This window comes from Cygnus olor (assembly GCF_009769625.2).
Source record: "Cygnus olor isolate bCygOlo1 chromosome W unlocalized genomic scaffold, bCygOlo1.pri.v2 SUPER_W2, whole genome shotgun sequence".
Lineage (NCBI taxonomy): Eukaryota > Metazoa > Chordata > Aves > Anseriformes > Anatidae > Cygnus > Cygnus olor.
In genome coordinates, this window is record NW_024429073.1 from 1,596,505 (window position 1) to 1,619,912 (window position 23,408).

At 45.4% G+C, this 23,408-nt stretch overlaps 1 protein-coding gene across 1 annotated transcript in view; it reads left to right on the forward strand.

The window, feature by feature from the left end:
• The first annotated feature begins 581 nt into the window (after nucleotides 1-581).
• Nucleotides 582-23,408, forward strand: part of LOC121062916 (microtubule-associated protein 1B-like) — a 63,373-nt gene continuing 40,546 nt past the window's right edge. The window contains exons 1-2 of the mRNA XM_040543215.1: nucleotides 582-2,965; nucleotides 10,735-10,836. Coding sequence (XP_040399149.1) covers nucleotides 2,590-2,965; nucleotides 10,735-10,836 — 478 coding nt within the window. The 5' untranslated portion in view covers nucleotides 582-2,589. The remainder of the gene's footprint in view (nucleotides 2,966-10,734; nucleotides 10,837-23,408) is intronic.

The following is a 23,408-nucleotide window of genomic DNA, read 5'->3' on the forward strand; positions in this document are numbered from 1 at the left end:
TTTGCAACCAGTTAGCAAGTCCCCTTAGAAAGCTCCTTCCTGTGGTGGTTTTACCTTGCTAGGCAGCTGAACTCCACCGCAACCGCTCTCTCACTCTCCCCTCCTCAAAAGAGGAGGGGAAGAAGAAAAGGAAAGAAACAACTCACAGGTTGAGATAAGGATAATTTAATTAAAGGGAAAAATAATTACTAAGGGGAAAATATTATTAATTTAAAAATTTAACTAAAGGGAAAAAGGGAAAAAAAAAACAACAAGCAAAGGCTGTATGGAAGTGCAGAGGAAAGAAATTACTCTCTACTTCCCACCAACGAGTGATGCTTGACCACGTCCTTGAAGCAGGGCCTCAACGCACGTATATGTTGTTCGGGAAGACAGATGTTTTCATGAGAGCCCACCCCTCCCCTCTACTTCCTTTTTCCACCTTTTATTGCTGAGTGTGACATCATATGGTATGGAATATCCCTTTGGTTGGTTTAGGTCAGCTGCCCTGGTGATATTCCTTCCTCACCTCTTGTCCACCCCCAGCCTGCTAGCTCCTGGGGGGTTAGAGGGAGTCCTGATGCTGTGCCAGTATCGCTCAGCAGTAGACACAACACTGGTGTGATACGAGTGCTGTTCTAGCTACAAGTGCAGAACACAGCACTGTATGGGCTGCTACAGGGAAAGTTAACTCCATCCCAGCCAGACCCAGTACACTTCCATACTCCAGAGACCAGATGCTCTTGTTGGTGATTGAAATAAATGCATGCCCCAAAACTATGTATTGCAATTGGAGAAGCCAGAAGCTGGCTTCCTCTAATGGGCACCATGTGGCAAGTATTGAGGATATCTATAATAAGAATACAGACTATTAGTGTGGGGGTCACATAAGACATGGCCACAGTGGAGAGGACATTATTTCTAGATAAGCATCTGCACCCATATTAATTTGGGCACAGCTATGCTATCTCATGGAAACTGCCAGGCTCAACAAGAAAACACTAGTCATAGAAGGGCTCAGACAAATGGGGGTACCCTAAGAACAACATTCTCTACCCATGAATACCTTGCCAACTTTAGAACTGCTACTAGTTCTTCTGCATCTATACGATTGCATTTGTTCTATCAGCAATGTCAGCTCTAGTGAAGAATGAGCACTGTTGCTCTTTATCTTTGCATCATCTTAGCCACCTGACATGGCTGTAAAAATGCTTGTCCACAGCCTACAACCTTAGCTGCTGTAATGGCAGCTCAGAATAGTCTCCTTTGAATGCAACATCCAAACACATCACACATTAGCCAAGGCTCTCAATGCTGTATTTATGTAGAACTATTCATATTAAAAATAGTAGCTGCTATAGGTACCCGAAACACACGTTAATTAGAATGAGTCCACTATGCCCTAAAACAACATATATATTCTAAGAAAACAGGACTGATGTATTGGTTCATCCAGGCAAGTACTGTTTCTGAGGAGTAGGCAGGGAATATGAACAGTCAGTACTGGAAGGAGCTGCACACAGAGGAAGTGTCATCTCAGTCAGGGACCAGAAGTTATCTAGGTCACAATGAGATTTCTCCCACATCACTTTAGCCATACAAACAAGATGCAAAATGTAAAAACAGTGCCTGGTTCCTGTCAGTAAAGTGAGAGGAACATCTCATAGAGACTGATTTACTTTAGACTGCTCTATCCCATTTTAGGGGAAAATAACACACTATTAGGAGGTGATTGAGTTTCTCTCAAGTGGGTCTCAGTGAGTATCAGAAAGCCGATGTCTAATATTTACATGGTAATCAAAAGGAATCCAGCCTTTGTTTCTGTAATTGTAGATGTTTTCTGATACTATTGCTCCCTGGAGTTGCTCAAACCTAATCAAAATTAGGTTACTCAAAGCCCTTTGAACTTCTGGAGCCTTAAAATTATGGATTTTTCAGCTAGTCCAGAAACAGTGCTTTTCTGGGGTGAGTCAAATATATCCATGGGCCTTGAATACGTGCAAAAAGCTGCTTCCAAAAGAAAAAAAATTAATAAGAATATTAGATTGCCAGTTGTGAGGGGGGGGAAAACATGGCTCAAATTTTGTGGTAGTGTTACAGTAAGATGCAGGAGACTGGACTCGTGGCCTTAGACAACTGAGCTGCTTTTTTTCATTCAGTCAGGAGTGCAGCTGGAGCCCCAATGCCAGCTTTTCCAGATGAACTAATGAGGTCTGCCAGGGATCACCTGTGGCTCCTCATAGCACGGCCATCAGGCTTCCAGGACAGCCAAGCCACAGGCTGAGATCTTAGGAAAGCCTTGGGGAGTGAGGGATGGCCAAGCCAGCAGAGTAAGACCAAGAGGGAACAAACAACAAGGAATGACCAAACTGGGAGGGTGAGACCCCTGAAGGGCACAGGGGGAGAAAGGGAGGTGGAAACTGCACCAAAGCAGAGGGTGCCAAAGGAAGGGGCCCTCGCCCCTAGTCCCAGACAGGTCCTGCTGCAGGCCAGGGCACACTCCAAGGCTGTCCCCACAGTACCCCCTCGGGGCAATGTTCGCATCCCGTATCCTTCCTGCTTCCAGGGGCTGCCGCAGGGAGGATTTGCTGCAGATGACATCAGCTGTGGATGCTGGAAAAGCAGCAGTGGCAGTGCGGGGATGTGCTGGCTCCCCCCCTTCCTCCTCCTCCTCGTTGCCAGGTCCCTGCCCTGCACTGTCTCCGTATAAAAGCGTCACCACCCTTCCAGTCGATCTCAGTCCCTACCGCTTGCGGATCTATCGCCGAGCGGCCCTCCTCCCCTCAGAGCCCCGGGGTGGAGCGGGCGACCGCAATGGCCACTGAGGTGGTGGAAATGGACTCGGAGCCATCTTGTAGCATCCCCAACCCTACCTCGTCCAGCCTTTCGCACCGCTTCCTGGACAACAAGTTTTACCTGCTGGTGGTTATCGGCGAGCTGGTGACCGAGGAGCATCTGCGGCGGGCCATCGCCAACATCGAGCGAGGTGAGGCGGCGGCAAGGTGCAGGACGGCCGCAGGCGTGGCTGCACCGCGGGGCAAGCCGGGGCGTCGCGGAGCGCGGGCGGCCACTCACGTCTACTACCGTCCGCCCCTTGCTGGTTGTGGGGAGCTAGGGGAGGAACAACACAAACATGAGCTGCAAAATCTGTTCGCTTCTCATTTTATGAGGGGATTATCGTCCCGCCTGACTGCACGTCCCTCCTATTCCCCCCCCCCGCCCGGTCGTGTACGAGCGCCGGGGCGCGGCGGTCGGAGGCTACGGGCTGACCCCCCTGAGGCGTACGGCGGCGGCTCCTCGCTGCCAGCCGTACAAAGATCCACAATCGTCTCAGCATGCGCCGCTCCTCCACCCCCGCTCTGCCGCTGGCGGCGGGCGAGGGGGGTGAGCCCCCTCCTCGCCATTGTCGGGGTGGAAGCGCTGGAGCTGCGGCAGGAACTGGGTACTTGCCAAGTCCGTCTGCTCGGAGACACCGACGGGTGGGTGTGGTGCAGTCCGCACTGCAGTCCCTATGGCAGCCCAGAGCGGACAAAGGGCACCCGCGCCGCCGCTGAAAAACGCGTTTGGGTTAGGACGGCTTTTCTGTTTTCCCCCCTCGGCTCCCGAGCAAACGGTTCTCCTTCACCGCGAAATCAAACCGACGGAATTCGGGGATTTTTTCCTCTGGCTAGCAAATTCTTCCCGAGCAGGAATGCATCTGTGCCTATTGTGTCTAACTTTCAGCAATGAGACTTTCTATTTGCTACATTTTTTTTTTCAGGACCTAAGCTTTATATACACACTCGTATGTATATTTAAACAAAAATATATAGGTAACAAGGCTAATATCTGAGTGTTCAGCCTCATTATTGTCCAGCTACAGGCTGTTATGAGTCAATGTTTATTTGTGATACCTTCACGTATTGCTGTCTTAAGAAAGAGACAAATGAAATAACTAAATATTATAAGTTCTTGATGTAGTTTCTAATAAAATATATAGCGGTGTACATGGAGAAGGGAAAAAAACCCTGTTGCCATAATAGTGGTATGAAACACAAAGGAAACTATTGCTGGACCCTATAGTTTAATCTCAATTGAAACATGATTTTGTAACATCTATTTTGTTCTGGTCTGATGAAAGCAGAGATCAGAAACCTGCCATTGTTAGAGAGGAGAAAGACCACGCAAGGGGGAACTGGTAGCAGCCTTGTCATGTGGGTGTGGTTCAGCAGTCTAGTTAGGACTTGAATAGTCTCTATTGTTTTCTCAAACGTTGTTGGTTTAGTTGGCTATTTCTCTTGTTTCTTTTTCATGTCTGTTTGTGGTAAAGGGCTGCCTCATCACAGATAACTAGCATTACTGTGACCTGTTCATCTTTATTGTGACTATTGTGTTTTAGGGAGAACTACTGAGGTAGATGCTTTGTCATTCAGAGCCTCTTCAGCATTGCACTTTCCTAATTTTATCTAAGTTTTGATTGTCAGAAGTGACTTGGCTGCATTTTAATTAAATAAAATTTATAGAGCAAAAAACTTCTACCCTCAAGACATCTGATGTCATCCTTCCTCTGAAGAAATGCCCTTCAGTCTCTTCTTGAAGCTTCTACTATACAGTTGCTGCTACCTCCTGTCACTAAGCATAACGCCCACTTACAGTTTTAGATGTTCAGAGGGAATGCTTTGGCTCTTTCATCATTTTAGATTAGAAGTCACCTCACTGCTCCTGGTGTCAGACAGTCTGATGGGGATTTTGCTCACTAGGAAAAAACCTTGATCAAATTTTGCATTGTGTTGCTCTGGATGAGTATACTGGGAGTCTGAAGCTCTATCTGTGTGAGGCAAATATGGACTTGACTAATCTTTCTTCTGGGCAAGTATGCTGTAGTCTGAGGGAAGAAAAAAAAACAAAACAGCTTCTTTCAAGCTTTATTCTCAGCAGAGCCTTAAATGAGTTTAAGGTTCTTGATTACTGCCTTGATGTCTTCTCTTGTACATCTCTTGAGTCATCACTGAAAAGTGTGAATTTATGCACTGAACTACAGAGCAATGTGTCAAAGACAATATTTGCTGATAACACAACAGTGGCGTGACGCTATACAACCTGGTAGAATGCAGAGTCATATCACGAAGCAGGAATGGCTTGAAGCTTCATTTTTAAATGATTACATTTGGGATGACGTTTTTTTTGCAAAAGGGGCAATCCTCCAATCTGCTGTTCACCAAAAAATAAGGGAGGAGTGAAAAGAAAGCTTCAAGATCTTTCCACTGATTCAGCAGATGCTACTGGGTGTGCTGTCTGATTAGTCCTGTGTCTAGTGGCATTGCACTCCTAAGACTTCAGAAAGAAATAGCTCCAGCTCGGTCATACTTCCAGTAGTTAATTCCATCCTGTTAATGCTGTACATCATTGGATTGACCTTGAATTTTACTTCCAGACTTACCTCCGTTCTATTCAAACATGATTTGGTTACATAATGAATATAATACATTATACTAGATTATAATGTACATGTACAATTTTTGCATTCAGAATGCTGAATCATGCAGCTGCAGATCTGGGATATTCTATCTAAATCCCAACTTCAGCTTCTAGGACTACCACGTGCACGGTATGTCTAGGCTTTTTTAGCTATTTATTTTACATCGAGTGGTGTATTTTGGACACTGGCTCAGCAGTTTGACTATGCCTAATCAATCAGAACTTTATCCCTACCACAAATCTGGATTCACAACAAAGGTCTAGCAGAGGCAGTCTTTGGCAATAAGCTGACTAACCTAGTGAGGTGTGCTTTAAACTGAAGGACTTGGGGGGTGGGGTCCATAATAACAATGCTTGTGCCATTGCAACGGACTGGGGAATGAGCCAGGCCAGCCTAATGAGCAACAAATGTTCCTTAGCTGCCTCCAATGACAGAAGCCAGAAGGCCAGCTACTTCAATAGTGAGTATACCTATGGGAAATCCTCTTGCATCCCTCTAGGGATACCTGTACCCCCTGCTTCCCTAAAGTGCCTGTATACCAATGCATGAAGAATAAATAGGAAGAACTAGATCTGTGTGCGGTCACAGGGCCATGATCTCGCCGTGATCACGGAGACTTGGTGGGACAGCTCACATGACTGGAATACTGTCATGGATGGTTATGTCCTTTTTAGGAAAGACAGGTCAGGGAGGTGAGGTAGTGAAACATCCCCTCATGTGAGAGAGCAACTGGAATGTATCGAGCGCCACCTGGAGGTGAATGATGAATGAGTGGAAAGCTTGTGGGTGAGAATTAAGGAGCAGGCTAATATGGGTGACACTGTTGTGGGTGTTTACTACAGGCCACCTACAGGCTTTCTACAGACAGCTAGAAGTAGCTTCATGATCACAGGCATTGATTCTCATGGAGGACTTCAATCATCCTTATATTTATTGAATAAGCAACACTGCCAGGCACACATGATCCAGGAGGTTCCTGCAGTGCATTGAAGATAGCTCCTCTACCATCTGCATCAGAAAGTTAATGAGGAGAGGTGTGCTGCTGGACCTTGCTCTTACTAACAAGGAAGGACTGGTTGGGGGCAGCCTAGGATGCAGTGATCAGAGATAATAGAGTTCAGGATCTTGTGTGGAAGAAGCAAAGCAGTTAGTAGGACTGCAACCCTGGACTTCAGGAGAGCCAACTTTTACCTCTTCAAGGACCGACTTGGAGGTATCCTAGCTAGAGTGTTGGAAGGTAAGGGGGCCCAAGAGAGTTGGCTGACACTTAAACACAGCTTGTTCCAAGCTCAAATTGGTGCATCCCTAAGAGCAAAAAAACAGGAAAAGGTGGCAAAGGGCCTGTGTGGATGAGCAAGATGCTCAAGGATAAACTCAAAGGAAAGAAGAAAGTCTATGAAATGTGGAAAAAGGGCCTGGTCACTTAGGAGGAATACAGGAATGCTGTCAGGGCCCACAGGGATGTGACAAGGAAGGCTAAGGCCCATTTGGAATTAAATCTGGCAAAAGAGGTCAAAGATAACAAGAAAGTCTTCCTTTTACTATTGACATAAAAAGAAAAGCCTAGGGAAAATTTGGGTCCACTACTGAATGAGGTGGGTGCTCTTGTAACAGGGGACACTGAGAAGATGGAAATGCTGAACGCCTTCTTTGCTTCAGTCTTTACTGCTAAGACTGCCCCTTGGGAATCCCAGACCCTGAAGGTAAGAGAGAGAGTCTGGAGAAAGGAAGACTTCCCCTTGGTTGAGGAAGATCTGATCAGAGAGCATCTAGCCAAAATCAGTGCACACAAATCCATGTTCCCTGATGGGATGCACCCATGTGTGCTTAGGGGGCTGGCAGATGTGATTGTTGAATCACTCTCTATCATCTTTGAAAGGTCATGGAGAATGGAAAGAGGTACCAGATGACTGGAGGATAGCCAATGTCACACCAGTCTTCAAAAAGGGCAAGAAGGAAGACCCAGGCAACTACAGGCCAGTCAGCCTCACCACCGGTCCCTGGAAAGGTGATGGAACAGCTTGTTCTGGATGCCATCTCCAAGCAATTTGAAGAGAAGAAGGTTATCAGGAATAGTTAACATGGGTTCACCAAGGGGAAATCATGCTCGACCAACCTAGTAGCCTTCCGTGATGTCATCACTGGCTGGGTAGATGAGGGGAGAGCAGTTGATGTTGTCCACGTGGCCTTCAGCAAGGCTTTTGACACTGTCTCCCACAACATCCTTTTAATGAAGCTCAGGAAGTGTGGGATGGATGAGTGGACAGTGAGGTGGATTGAGAACTGGCTGACTGGCAGAGCTCATAGGGTTGTGATCAGCGGTGCAGAGTCTAGTTGGAGGCCTGTAGCTAGCGATGTTCCCTAGGGGTTGGTACTGGGTCCAGTTTTGTTCAACATCTTCATCGGTTACCTGGATGAAGGGATAGAGTCCACCCTCAGCAAGTTTGCTGATGATACAAAGCTGGGAGGAGTGGTGCACCAGAAGGCTGCGCTGCCATTCAGTGAAACCTAGACAGGCTGGAGAGTTAAGCAGAGAGGAACCTGATGAGGTTCAACAAGAGTAAGTGTAGAGTCTTGCACCTGGGGAGGAATAACTGCATGCGTTAGTACAGGTTAAGGGCTGACCTGCTGGAGAGGAGCTCTGCAGAGAAGGACCTAGGAGTCCTGGTGGACAACAGCAGCGTGCCCTTGTGGCCAAGAAAGCCAATGGCATCTTGGGGTGCATTAAAAAGATCAGGGCCAGCAGGTTGAGGGAGGTGATCCTCCCCTTCTATTCTGCCCTGGTGAGGCCACATCTGGAATACTGTGTCCAGTTCTGGGCTCTCCAGTTCAAAAAAGAGATCTAGAGAGTCCAGAGGAGAACCACAAAGATGATTAAGGGCCTGGAGCATCTTCCATACGAGGAAAGGCTGAGAGACCTGGGTCTGCTCAGCCTGGAGAAGAGAAGACAGAGGGGATCTGATCAACATTTATAAATATCTAAAATGCAGGAGGCAAATGGATGGGAGCCAGGCTCTTTTCAGTGGTGTGCAGCAATAGGACAAGGGGCAATGGCTAAAAATGGGAACACAGGAAGTTCCACACAAATGTGTAAGAACTTCTTTACAGTGAGGGTCACAGAGCACTGGAACAAGCAGCCCAGAGAGGTTGGGGAGTCTCCTTCTCTGGAGATCTGGTCTCAAGACCTGCCTGGATGCTTTCCTGCTCAACCTACTGTAGGGAACCTGCTTTTAGCAGGGGGCTCGGACTTGATGATCTTCAGAGGTTCCTTCCAACCCCTACGATTCTGTGACCCTGTGGTTAGGGATGGTGGACAGGCTCTATCATTAACAGTATTGCTGAATTGTAGTCAATTTTGCTTAACTGATCTCCAGAAAACTTTGAAGCGCCCCCCCCCCCCCCAGCTTGCTGTTAGTGACCTGTTATCTTCTAGCTTCTTGAAGTTCAGCACTCATTCATTCAACATACATCAGCCTCATGATCAATATCAGTTTACTCATCAGTTTTCAAATGCACTGTACATGCATGGTATTACATAGTCTTTACTTTCCTCTTTTCAAATATTCCAACACCTGGAAAACATTAAAGCTTGCTGAGCTGTATTTTCCTGTCAATACCAAATATACCATATGGCCAAGAGGTTTCTGAGAAATGAAAATCAGGAGACTTGCAGAAGGATACTTGTTGCTTATGCCTCTGAACAATGATGCATAAGTGATTAAGTGGAGGTAGATGATCATAGTTCAGTTATATTTTAGAAGAGCTTCAGAGATACATACAGGCAATGCTGTATTTTGAAATCTATGTAAAGCTTAAAATACCAACTACTTAATAGCACATGCTTCTTATGGGGATACACTACTAGTTCATACCTTGACTGTCCTACTGACAAGGAAAAGTGCTCAATGAGTTATCTCAGAAGAGGGATCAGACTCTTGAAATGCAGATATCCATAACTGCATGGAGAACCTCATCAGAGCTGCAATGGGAGATCAGCAGTACAGATCTGGTTTATCTGCTCTTCCCCCTCTTTTTCCTCCTTATCCTTCAATCCTACAACATGGCCTCTACCAGAGTGAGGCTTGACATTTCTGCTGCCTTGAAAGAGAATAAAATATGAGAGGTAGCGTTGACAGGAAAGTTAGCAGCCTGTAGTGCTAGTCTCATGGTAAGGGGTTGGCCATGCACCTCTTCAGGCTTTTCTTCCACCCCAAAAGGTACCAAATCTGAAAGTGATTTAACTCAACAATTTTATGCAAAGACGTGTTCGGGCATGTGGGAAGGGGCCACTAGATCCTTCCTCACCTGCACTCCATTCTATATTTGCCAGTTGATTTGTATAAGTCTAATGACATTCTGTTAGGAATCAAAATCGCAGCAGTACCTAGGCTTACCTTTAGTGCAACTACCTACTCATTATTTTTCAAAGCTAAACAAGAAAATTATAGAAAAATGTTAAAACATATTCTCCTGTTAGTAGTGTTGGAGGTTTTATTTTTTGTTTGTTTGTTTTTTCATAAAAATCTTATGGTAGGAATCTATATGTTTATCTTTTGGCTGCTGTGAAGTTTTTTCTTTTTCCCCAGTCAAATTTCAGTCCTTAAAATCTCTGCTTTCAAAATATCTTTTTATGTTCATATTATGTGTCAAGTGTCTCACTTTTTAAGTAGCTGGGGGGGAAGCTGTAGGGAATAAAGATGTGATATTTATTTTTATTTATTTATTTTTAAAGAAAAAGATCAAAAAGATCTATTTTTAAATCTCAAAACTAGATTTTAATATTTAATAAATAAAAGATCACTTAAATTTTAATTTAAAATATGGGATGCTTCAAAGCTTTTGAATGAAGAGGTCAGCATTTTAATACTTCATATTTAAGTATTAATTTACAATGTTAGATGATGCTCTTTTTCCACAGGGGGACAAATAAAGTGGTCATGGAATGTGGCTAAAGTATCTCCTGAGTGATTCACTCTACAATTTTGTAAATTGCTATTCTAAAGTAAATTCAGGGACATCAATAACTTCTCATAATGTCACTACTAGGATGCAGGGCCTTAAAGGACTGTTACCTCTTGGAAAGGCAAATTTCTTCTTGCTTTTGACTGATCCCTGTCCAGAGTGCTTCTTCTGAGCACTCAGCACTCTGCAGAAGATGATTGTGTGGCTTGAAAGGAAGAGAGGCTGTTTTTGGAATTTAGAAATATGTAAATAACAAGAATGTAAACTGATTAATAGTGAATTGAAACTTCTAGTGTTCATATGTCAAGCTAGATGTTTTGTATTCTGAATTTTAGGAATCCGGTCATGGGACACAAACTTGATTGAGTGCAGCTTAGATCAAGAACTGAAACTTTTTGTGTCCCGCCATTCAGCTCGATTCTCTCCTGAAGTTAAAGGTGAGTTTTTGGAAGTTTGTCAGTTTTTTTGAGAGGAGAATTAATAAATATGCTTAGGTATCTGATGGCCCATTTTTCTCTCTGGTTCTTTACAATGAATACTTTTTTCCTTTATTTTAAAATATGGTTTAAATTTGTCTTAACTTTCTGACAAAAGTAAATGTCACTTACTGAAGCTGTCACTTAAATGAAACTTTAAAATATTGTCTTTTACATTAGCTTGATGTGTATATGATCATGATTACTTTAGCAATGCATGTTAGTTTTGGGACACCAGTAAAATTAACTGAAACTTACTTTTTGACTGAACAGTTTATGTAGTGCCAATCTATTAGTCCCGGAGACTTAAGCTGTTCCTTATTGTGGTAGGTAGAGCATATACAAAAAATAACCTGAAAGCTTAGCTCTACAGTTTGACAGAGCCGGAAATGGTGTCACGGCTGTTGTACAAGTGTAGCTCAAGCTGTGTTTCTCCCTCAATGGCTTGGAACTTTTTCTTGGTATAAAAAGCTGAGGGGTGAAGGGTCTATCTTGACTTACAGGATCTTTGTTTTTTATGAGAAAGTTAACATTTTACAGGACTCATGAGATTAAATCTGCTTCCTTTTCAAGGCTGTCCTTCCTTTAGAGGATTCATAAAATTAAAAATAAAAATTAAAAAAAATTTTGAAGTGTAAAACTTGATTTTGTTCTGGTTGCATGGGACTCAAGTGTTTGGTAAGTTTTAACATTTCATTACTTTAACACAAATGCTGAGTGAGCATGTGTGAAAATTAGTCTTGGTTTTCATATAAAAATATATAGCCTTCTCAAAGGAGTACAGTTTGCTTTCATTGGTGAAATCATTGTGGCCATGTGCACATTGACCAGTACAACCTAGTACTAATAAACGTTATAAATTCCAGCTTCAGCAACATCTCATAAGTATGGTGAAAAGGGCTATGAAATGTTGTATCATACTACTATATCACATTCCTAGTGTCAGTTACTATACACTGTTGACAAAGAGATCGTGATGTCTAGCTAACATGACAGCATTGACCTGATGGTGTTGTATAATGTACCAAAATGTCTTATGTAACTAATTATTCCTTTTGCAGCATAGATTATAGCAGACTTTGTCATATCTGCCCATATCTATAAAGAGTAAAACATGGCCAGATTTAAGGAAAAGATATGCCTCTATTTTTTCCCTGGTTTGAAAACCAACAGATCTAGTGAATACTCTGAAGATTTAGGGTCAAGACATGTAGTTACTGAATTACATGGAAGTAGACTCAGTCCTGGAATACATCTCTTATTTCAGTTTAAATATAGTGATGCAAATTCAACTTTTCAGTGACACCCATTGCCTTGTTTTACAGAGAGGGTATTCTGGTAAGTGAAACTAACAAAATTTATCTTTAAGAAATGCAATGTGTGGTACACCTCATCTTTAACATGTACAAAACTTCATCTTTAAAACTTCAGGGGGAAAAAAGATCCTATGCTGCTTCTTCAGCAAAAATATTCTAGTGTGTTTAATAATTTTTGCTGTCTTTTTAAGATGTTATCTCTTGATAGCATTGCATGAATTAAATACTCTACTTTTATATGGTAAATGAAAGATTATGCCCCTCTTTTTTTTCTTTCTATAGAAATATTATAGAATCCTTTAGGAATTGTATTTTTTGTTTGTTTTTCTTGTTTGTCTAGACCTGTCTGAGCCTGTCATTGTGTTGAATTACAGCTTAATTGCATGTGACTGGAATTAATCAACATCTCTATGTCAACCAGTAATGTATGTGTTTTTTCAGCACTGCTCAATCTTTAAACAATAAGTTGCCAAAACTGATGAGGGTCCTTTGTGTCTTCTCTACTGTTTGATGTGAAGGAGAGCTTTTTTTGTTGTTGTTGTTGCCATATGTTCATAAAATTTTAGAATGCTTCATTTGTTACAATGCCCAAATGTTGAATTTTGGTGAGTGTTCAATCTATGAAACTGGCAACATAAATACTAAAATGATGGTTGTAAGTACATATTTCATTATGGTCTCAAATTCAGAAATTCCTTGTATAAGAGGCTACCCAAATTCTTCAGAAAGTGTTCATCCAAGGTGAGAGGATAGTGTATGGCATGTCAGATGGGATGTAATTAAACAGCTTTTTTTAATTCTCTCCAGTCTTCTGAGACTGAACTCTTTGTGTAACACAAAAATAGGGATAGTTTACTCCTGAGGAAGGGCAGAGGCATTTAGTGTGTCTGCACAGCTCTTACTGTAGTGAGGTTTGACTACTGACTGAAGCCTCTTTATTTATGCACCACCAGCTCAGTACGTGTTTCAATGCGAAGGGTATGAGTCATTCTTAAAAAGGAAGTTTGGAGGAAATGGGGTCAAATCTGTCCCCACACCATATGCCTGCAGTGTTGTGGTGGTTTTACCCTGCTGGAAAGCTGAACTCCACAACTGTTCTCTCACTCCCCTTCCTCAAAAGAAGAGGGGTAGAAAAAAGTGTGCTTGAAAGAAAAAAAAAAAAAAAGTCACAGGTTAAGATAAGGATAATTTTTTCTTCTTTCTTTTCCCTTGAATTAAAAAAACAAGCAAAGGCTGTGCAGAAGCACAGAGGGGAAAAAAATTCTCTACTTCCCATCAACAAGCGATGTTCAGCCACATCCTGGGAAGCAGGGCCTCAATAGATGTGTTGGTTGTTTGGGAGGACAGACATCTTCATAAGGAGAGCCCCCCTCCTCCTTCCCCTTTCCCAACTTCACTTTCCCAGCTTGTATTGCTGAGTGTGACATAATATGGTATGGAATATCCCTTTGGTTGGCTTAGGTCAGATGCCCTGGTGATGTCCCCTCCCCACCTCTTGCCCACCCCTAGCCTACTGGCTGTGGGGGGGGGGGGTTGGAGAGTCTTGATGCTGTGTCCGCACTCCTCAGCAACAGACAAAATATCGATGTGATGCCAATGCTGTTCTAGCTACAAGTGCAGAGCACAACATTATATGGGCCACTGCAGGGAAAGTTAACTCCATCCCAGCCAGACCCAGTACAACCTCCACCACTTATTCCATAATATGTGTGTCAAAATCAGCTTCTGCATATTTAGTATATTTGTATTCCCATCACCACTGTTCCCCGTCCTTTAACAGATATATAGGTACTTTTTTCCATTCCATGGGCCTATCCCAAAATGTCCATAGGAATTGTTTTTAGGCTTCATCTGCCAAAGTGGTCACTCAGGACAGGTGGAGTAGGATTTCTGGATGCCAGTGCCAGCTTAGCTCCAGTTACTGCTGCACTTGCCCGCTTTGTTGTGAAGTTGATCTGTCATTGGTTATAGAATCGTTAAGGTTGGAAAAGACCTTCAAGATCATCTGGTCCAACCATCAGCCTACTACCAATGTCACCCACTAAACCATGTCCCTAAGCAGCAAGTCCAAACTTTCCTTAAACACCCCCAGGGATGGTGACTCCACTACCTCCCTGGGCAACCCATTCCAATGCCTGACTACTCTTTCTGAGAAGAAATGTCTCCTAATTTCATAGAATCACAGACTATCCCAAGTTGGAAGGGACCTACAAGGATCGAGTCCAACTACTGACATCGCACAGGTCTACCCAGAAATTCAGACCATATGACTAAGAGCACAGTCCAAACGCTTCTTAAACTCCAACAGGCTTGGTGATGTGACTATGTCCCTGGGGAGCCTGTTCCAGTACGCGACAACCCTCTCAGTGAAGAACTTTTTCCTGCATAAACCTCCCCTGTTGCAGCTTAACACCATTCCCTCGGGTCCTATCACTGGTCATTAAAGGGAAGAGATCAGTGCCTGCCCCTCCACTTTCCCTTGTGAGGAAGCTGTAGACTGCGATGAGGTCTCCCTTCGGCCTCCTCTTTTCCAGGCTGAACAGACCAAGTGACCTCAGCTGCTCCTCGTATGTCTTTCCCCTCTAGGCCCTTCACCATCTTCGTAGCCCTTCTCTGGACACTCTCCAATAGTTTCACATTCTTTTTGTACTGTGGTGTCCAGAACTGCACACAGTACTCGAGGTGAGGCCGCACCAGCGCAGAGTAGAGCGGGACAATCACTTCCCTCGACTGACTAGCGATGCTGTGCTTGATGCACCCCAGGATACGGTTGACCCTCCTGGCTTCCAGGGCACACTGCTGGCTCACATTCAGCTTGCTATCAACCACAACCCCCAGATCCCTCTCTTTGGGGCTGCTCTCCAGCATCTCGTTGCCTAGTCTGTACGTATAGCCAGGGTTGCCCCTTCCCAGGTGCAGGACCCGGCACTTGTTCTTGTTAAACTTCATGCGGGTTGGTGATTGCCCAGCTCTCCAATCTGTCCAGATCTCTCTGCAAGGCCTTTCCACCGTCAACAGAGTCCACAACTCCTCCCAGTTTAGTGTCGTCAGCAAATTTGCTCAAAACACCTTCTATAGTTCCACATCCAAATCATTTATAAACAGATTGAAGAGGACTGGCCCTAAAATGGAGCCTTTGGGGACCCCACTAGTGATCATCTGCCAGTCTGATGTGGCCCCATTTACCACAACCATTTGAGCCCTGCTCGTCAGCCAATTGCTCACCCATCTTATAATGTTTTTTTTTACCTGTATGCTGGACATTTTGTTGAGTAGGATCCTATGGGAAACCGTGTTGAAAGCTTTACTGAAATCCAAAAAGATCACATCAGCTGGTTTCCCTTGATCGACTGGATGGGTGATCTTATCATAAAAGGAAATCAAGTTAGTTAAACAGGACCTACCCCTCGTGAACCCATGTTGGCTGAGACCAATGACTGCATTGTCCCCCAGGTGCGCTTCAATAACTTCAAGGATCATCCTCTCCATAATTTTACCAGGCACTGACGTGAGACTGACAGGCCTGTAATTGCTAGGGTATTCTTTCTTGTCCTTCTTGAAAACTGGCACAACATTTGCCGGCTTCCAGTCCAATGGGACCTCTCCAGATTCCCAAGACCGTTGAAAAATAATCGAGAGAGGTCTCGTGATGACGTCAGCCAGCTCTTTAAGCACCCTGGGATGAATCCCTTCCGGACCCATGGACTTGTATGGATCCAGGTGGAGCAGCAAATCCCGCACACGTTCAGGGTTGGCTGGGAGTTTATCATTCCCACCGTCACGGTCCTCCAGCTCAGGGCACCCTGGGTCCCAAAGCCCATCATCAGCATTGAAGACGGAGGCAAAGAAGGCATTAAACGTCTCTGCTTTGCCTATGTCCTTGTCTGTGAGGTGACCATCCCCATCAAGTAGCAGACCTATGTTTTCTCTGGTCCTCCTTTTTCTATTCACATATTTTAAAAAAAGCTTTTTATTGTCTCCCACAGACCTGGCCAGCTTCAACTCTAATTGGGCTTTGGCCGCAGAAATTTTCTCCGTGCAAAATGAACAGCATCCCTGTAGTCCTTCCATGTTGCCCGACCCTTCTTCCAGCAGCCAATGACTTTCTTTTTGTGCCTAAGCTCCAGAAGAAGATCCCTGGTCAGCCAAGCCAACCTTCTGTCCCGCCTGCTTGACTTCCGATATTTTGGAATTTCCAACCTAAACCTCCCCTTGTGCAACTTGAGGCCATTCCCTCTTGTCCTATCAGTGGTTATCTGTGTGAAGAGGGCAACCCCCAGATCCCCACATCTTACTTTCAGGTAGTCGTAGAGAGCAATAAGGTCTCCCCTGAGCCTCCTCTTCTCCAGACTAAATAACCCCAGTTCCCTCAGTCACTCCTCATAAGACTTGTGTTCCATACCCTTTACCAGCTTCGTAGGCCTTCTCTGGACATGGTCCAGGGCCTCAATGTCTTTCTTGAAGTGAGGGGCCCAAAAGTGAACACAGTACTTGAGGTACGGCCTCACCAGAGCAGAATACAGGGGGATGATCACTTCCCTGGTCCTGCTGGCTACACTATTCCTGATACAAGCCAGGATGCCGTTGGCCTACTTGGCCACCTGGGCACACTGCCAGTTCATGTTCAGCTGAGCATCAACCAGCACTCCCAGATCCTTTTCCTCTGCACAGCTTTCCAGCCACTCTGTCCCGAGCCTGTAGTGTAAGTAGACCTTATCGCTCTCTATAGGTACCTTAAAGGAGGCTGTAGAGAGGTGGGGGTTGGTCTGTTCTCCCACGTGCCTGGTGACAGGACGAGGGGGAATGGGCTAAAGTTGCGACAGGGGAGTTTTAGGTTGGATGTTAGGAAGTACTTCTTTACCGAAAGGGTTATTAAGCATTGGAACGGGCTGCCCAGGGAGGTGGTGGAGTCACCATCCTTGGAGGTCTTTAAAAGACGTTTAGATGTAGAGCTTAGTGATATGGTTTAGTGGAGTACTTAGTGTTAGGTCGGAGGTTGGACTCGATGATCTTGAGGTCTCTTCCAACCTAGAAATCTGTGTCTGTGTCTGTGTTTCACAGGGTTGTTGTGGTCAAAGTGCAGGACCCGGCACTTAGCCATGTTGAACCTCATTCCATTGGCCTCTGCCTAGCGATTCAACCTGTTGAGTTCCCTCTGCAGGGCAGTTGTGGTTTAACCCAGCTGGCAGCTATGCACCACACAGCCGTTCGCTTACCCTCGCCCCTCCCTCTCTTGGATGGGGGAGAGAATCAGAAAAAAAATGAAAGCTTGCGGGTTGAGATAAAGACAGTGTATTACGACGGAAAAGAAAGGAAACTAATAATAATAATGACAATAATACTACTAATAATAATGTGTAGAAAACAAGTGATGCACAATGCAATTGCTCACCACCCGCTGACCGATGCCCAGCCTATCCCCGAGCAGCCGGCCCCCCCCACCCCGGCTAGCCACCCCTATATATTGTTTAGCATGACGTCAGATGGTATGGAATACCCCTTTGGCCAGTTTGGGTCAGCTGTCCTGGGTCTGTCCCCTCCCAGCTCCTGCTGCATCCCCAGCCTGCCCACTGGCAGGAGAGAGCAAGAAGCTGAACAGTGAGGCCTTCTACTGTCCACTAATTTACTTAGCATTTCTCCTTGTTATGACTACACAACTACCTTGGAATACAGAAAAGTAATTCTCTACTGCAAAAACACAACTTTGTTTCTCACACTGAGTTGCCTGCCCCTTCTTCCAAAGGTCATAAACTCTCTCTTTTCTTTTTTTTTTTTTTTTCCCTGAGTTCCAGAAGAAACTCTCTGTTCAGCCACATTGTTCTTGTTCCCCACCAGCTTGTCTTTCAACATATATGGGCAGCCTGCTCTTGTGCCTTCCGGATTTCATTCTTGAAGAAGGTCCAACCTTCCTGGACTCCTTTGCCCTTTAGAACTGTGTTCTAAAGCCGTCAGCCAGGTCCCTAAATAGGCCAGTCCTGCCCTCCAAAAATCCAAATTAGCAGTTCTGCTGACTGTCCTCCTTGCTTCCCCAAGGATCAAGAATTCTCTCATCTCATGATCACTGGGCACAACATGGCCTACAACCAAGAAAGACATCACCCACAAAGACCTTCCCTGTTGTTGTGTTAAAGGGTAAGGAAGTTTGGCAGGACCTAAACCCCCTTGCCTTCCAGCTTGTCCTCAGGTATCAGAGGGGCTGAGGGTGGCTGGGCTTAGATTCCGAGTGATGCCCAATTTGACACTATAAGTCTGGTCGCATTCAATATACTAAATTATATTAAATTATCACGATTACGGATGCACAAATAGTGTGATACACTTTCAGTCTAGTAAATGACTGGTGTAGTTTATCGAAGCAACAGGAGTACAGGTTCTTTTGGTTTGCCTGCGATAAATACACTGTCTGCAAAGCACGTGCAAATACCCAGAATATGAAAACCACAACCAACTACACATGTACTAACTTATGAAACAACTGTATAGAGAATGTTAGATTTCCCGGGGAAGCACTCGGTATAACCGAGAGTTCGAATCTCACCCAATAGGAGTCCCTGTGGGGGGGGAAGAGAGGTTCAGCCTGTCAACTGATCCCCGAAGTCAGCGATGTCCTTACAACTTATCTGTGATGGTGTCTTCCCCTACATTTTCCTTCTCTTGAGCCATTTTTATACTATTTTCTTACTTTTAGGTGGAACTTGAGTGACTCCAGTCATACGTGTCTTCGTTGATTGGTATAAATTTTTCTCGCTTTTGTTTACAGGTATAGGCTCAGAGAAATTCAGAATGCATGCTCAGTGAAGGGTGGTCGCACCCTGGGAGGTGGGTAGCCTTTGGGATGGAGGTGTGTTTTGGCATTATAATGAGATTATAATGAGCAAAGTTCACCCAGAGGACATGACTTGGTTATCAGTTAGACTAAGGGCTGGCCATGCAATCTGTCAGTTCCATAGTACCATCAGGTTCCCCATCCCTGCAGTGACAGCACAGAGCCTGGCTGCGGTGTCTTCACTCCACCTTCCGTGCTATATCTCTTAGAGTCAGCACACCGAGCTTCCCTGATGCTACCAATACATAAGGTTGCAGGCTATGTTGCCAAGGAGACTATCATGGAACAGATTCAATGCATAACTGTCGTATTTCACCCTGGAAATTTCTTCACCACTGAAGGCAATGGCTCAGCTGAAGTGTATCTACACTAATGCATGCAGCATGGGCAACAAACAGGAGGAGCTGGAAGCCATTGTGCGGCAGGCAAACTACAACTTAGTTGCCTTCACTGAAACGTGGTGGGACCACTCCCACAACTGGAGTGCTGCAATGGATGGCTACAAGCACTTCAGAAGGGACAGGCAACAAAGAAGGGGCGGTAGTGTGGCTCTCTATATTAGAGAGTGTTTTGATGTTCTTGAGCTCGGGGCTGGAAATGATAAGGTCGAGACACTATGGATAGGGATCAGGGGGAAGGCCAACAAGGCAGACATTCTGGTGGGGATCGTTTATAGACCAACCAAAACCAGGATGAAGAGAAGGATGAGGCGTTCTATAAGCAGCTGGCAGAAGTCACACAATTGCCAGAGCTTGTTCTCATGGGGGGCTGTTGTGGTTTAACCTGGCCGGCAGCTAAGCAGCACACAGCCATTTGCACACCCTCCCACTGACCGATGCCCAGCCTATCCCCAAGCAGCTGGTCTCCCCCACCCCGGCCAGTCCCCCCATATTAATTGTTCAGCATGATGTCAGATGGTATGGAATACCCCTTTGGCCAGTTTGGGTCAGCTGTCCTGGGTCTGTCCCCTCCCAGCTCCTGCTGCATCCCTAGCCTGCTCGCTAGCAGGACAGAGTGAGAAGCTGAAAAGTCCTTGGCTTGGTGTAAGCACTGCTCTGCAACAATTAAAACATCAGTGTGTTATCAACCTTATTCTCATCCTAAATCCCAAACACAGCACCCTGCCAGCTACTAGGAGGAAAATTAACTCTATCCTAGCCGAAACCAGGACAGGGACTTTATCTTCCCGGACGTATGCTTGAAATACAATACAGCCCAGAGGAAGCAGTCTAGGAGGTTCCTGGAGTGCGTGGAAGATAGCTTCCTTACCCAGCTGGTTAGTGAGCCTACTGGAGGGGGTGCCCTGCTAGACCTACTGTTCATGAACAGAGAAGGACTGGTGGGAGATGTGGTGGTCGGGAGCTGTCTTGGGCAGAGTGACCACAAAATGGTAGAGTTCTCTATTCTTGGCGAAGTCAGGAGGGGGGTCAGTAAAACTGCGACCTTGGACTTCTGGAGGGCAGACTTCGATTGTTCAGGACACTGGTAGGGGAGGGTCCCTTTGGAGTCAGTCCTGAAGGGCAGAGGGGTCCAGGAAGGCTGGACGCTCCTCAAGAAGGAAGTCTTAAAGGCCCAGAGGCAGGCTGTCCCCATGTGCTGTAAGATGAGCTGGCGGGGAAGAAGACCCGCGTGGTTGAACAGGGAACTTCTGCTGAGTCTCCAGGTGTACAGGATCTGGCTGGGATGGAGTTAACTTTCCCTGCAGCGGCTCATACAGTGCTGTGCTCTTCACCTGTAGCTAGAACAGCATTGGTATCACACCAGTGTTGTGTCTACTGCTGAGCAATACTGGCACAGCATCAGGACTCCCTCTAACCCCCCCAAGAGCCAGCAGGCTGGGGGTGGGCAAGAGGTGGGGAGGGAACATCACCAGGGCAGCTGACCTAAACCAACCAAAGGCATATTCCATACCATATGATGTCACACTGTTCTGGTTTAACCCGGCCGGCAGCTAAGCACCACTCAGCTATTTGCTCACCCTCCCCCTTCCCTCTGGGGGATGGGGAAGAGAATAAGGAAAAAAAATGAAAGCTTGCGGGTTGAGATAAAGACAGTGTATTACGACAGAAAAGAAAGGAAACTAATAATAATAATAATAATAATAATAATAATAATATTAGTACTACTACTACTAATGCGTACAAAACAAGTGATGCACAATGTAATTGCTCACCACTCAACAAGCAATGCCCAGCCTATCCCTGAGCAGCAGTCCCCCCACCCCGGCCAACCACCTCATATTATTGTTCAGCATGACGTCATATGGTATGGATTATCCCTTTGGCCAGTTTGGGTCGGCTGTCCTGGTTCTGTCCCCTCCCAACTCCTGCTGCACCCTCAGCCTGTCCACTGGCAGGACAGAGCGAGAAGCTGAAAAGTCCTTGACTTAGTGTCAGCACTGCTCTGCAACAACTAAAACATCAGTGTGTTATCAGCATTATTCTCATCCTAAATCCCAAACACAGCACCCTACCAGCTACTAGGAGGAAAATTAACTCTATCCTAGCCGAAACGAGGACAATATCCACCCCTTATTCCATACCATTTATGCCATGCTTGGGTCCCACACTTTCCATTATAATATTATGATAATTAATCACCACTTTTCATATATGTATATAAAATGTCCACTGAGTTTGTGTAGTCCATGACTGACTTTGGGCTCCATCTGTCACAACAATCTTTCAGGGCAGATCAGATAGTGTGTGATGTTGGATCGTCGCATGCTGAAGCCTGTTCTGGCTACAACACACCGCTATGCTTGTCCAATTCTAATAACATTCATTCGTTGTTATCTACATGACTGTTAGTGTGATACCATTAATAGGACATATAGCCATCATAGTAGTGATGACATACAGTATTATATAGCAATTAACATCATACAATTCAAATCATATACTATTCTCTTCCCAAGTCAAATCCCCTTCAGGTACATATCCGATTTCCGGATTCTTCTGCATTACCCACCAAGTGCATCCAGGTCCCTGAGCAAAAGCAATCCCAAAGTTTGCCTTTGCCTGAGGCAGGAGTAGCCTAGAGTGCCTTCCCCAGCATGTTTTTTACGTGCACTACAGGGACTTTGTCCCCTTTTACAGCATATAACAGTTTTGATTGGGCAGGTCCAGCTCGACTGTCAGATCCCCTAGTGTCAACTAACCAGGTGGCCTTTGCCAAATGCGTATCCCAATGTTTGAATGTCCCAGCACCCATTGCCTTCAGTGTAGCCTTTAACAATCCACTGTATCGCTCAACTTTCCCAGAGGCTGGTGCATGCTAGGGGATATGATACACCCACTCAATACCATGTTCTTTGGCCCAAGTGTCCATAAGGTTGTTTCGGAAATGAGTCCCATTGTCTGACTCAATTCTTTCTGGGGTGCCATGTCGCCATAGGACTTGCTTTTCAAGGCCCAGGATAGTGTTCCGGGCGGTGGCATGGGGCACAGGATATGTTTCCAGCCATCCGGTGGTTGCTTCCACCATTGTAAGTACGTGGAGCTTACCATTGTGGGTTTGAGGGAGTGTGATGTAATCAATCTGCCAGGCCTCTCCATATTTGTATTTCAGCCATCGTCCTCCATACCAAAGAGGCTTTAACCGCTTGGCTTGCTCGACTGCAGCACGTTTCACAATCATGAATAACCTGTGCTATAGTGTCCATGGTCAGGTCCACCCCTCGGTCACGAGCCCATCTGTATGTTGCATCTCTACCTTGATGGCCTGAGGTGTCATGGGCCCATCGGGCTATAAATAATTCACCTTTATGTTGCCAGTCCAGGTCCACCTGAGCCACTTCAATCTTAGCAGCCTGATCCACCTGCTGGTTGTTTTGATGTTCTTCAGTAGCCCGATTCTTGGGCACATGAGCATCTACATGGCGTACCTTTACAACCAGGTTCTCTACCTGGGCAGCAATATCTTGCCACAATGCAGCAGCCCAGATGGGTTTGCCCCTGCGCTCCCAGTTGTTCTGCTTCCATTGCTGTAACCACCCCCACAGGGCATTTGCTACCATCCATGAATCAGTATAGAGATAGAGAACTGGCCACTTTTCTCGTTCAGCAATATCTAAGGCCAGCTGAACGGCTTTCACTTCTGCAAACTGACTCGATTCACCTTCTCCCTCAGCAGCTTCTGCAACTCGTCGTGTAGGACTCCATACAGCAGCTTTCCATCTCCGATGCTTTCCCACAATACGACAGGACCCATCAGTGAACAGGGCATATTTCTTCTTATTTTCTGGTAGCTTTTTATACAGTGGGGCTTCTTCAGCACGGGTCACCTCCTTCTCTGGTGATATCCCAAAATATTTGCCTTCTGGCAAGTTTACGATCACTTCCAAGATTCTAGATAAGACTTGGAGCAACTTCAGTGAAGTCCAAAGTTGG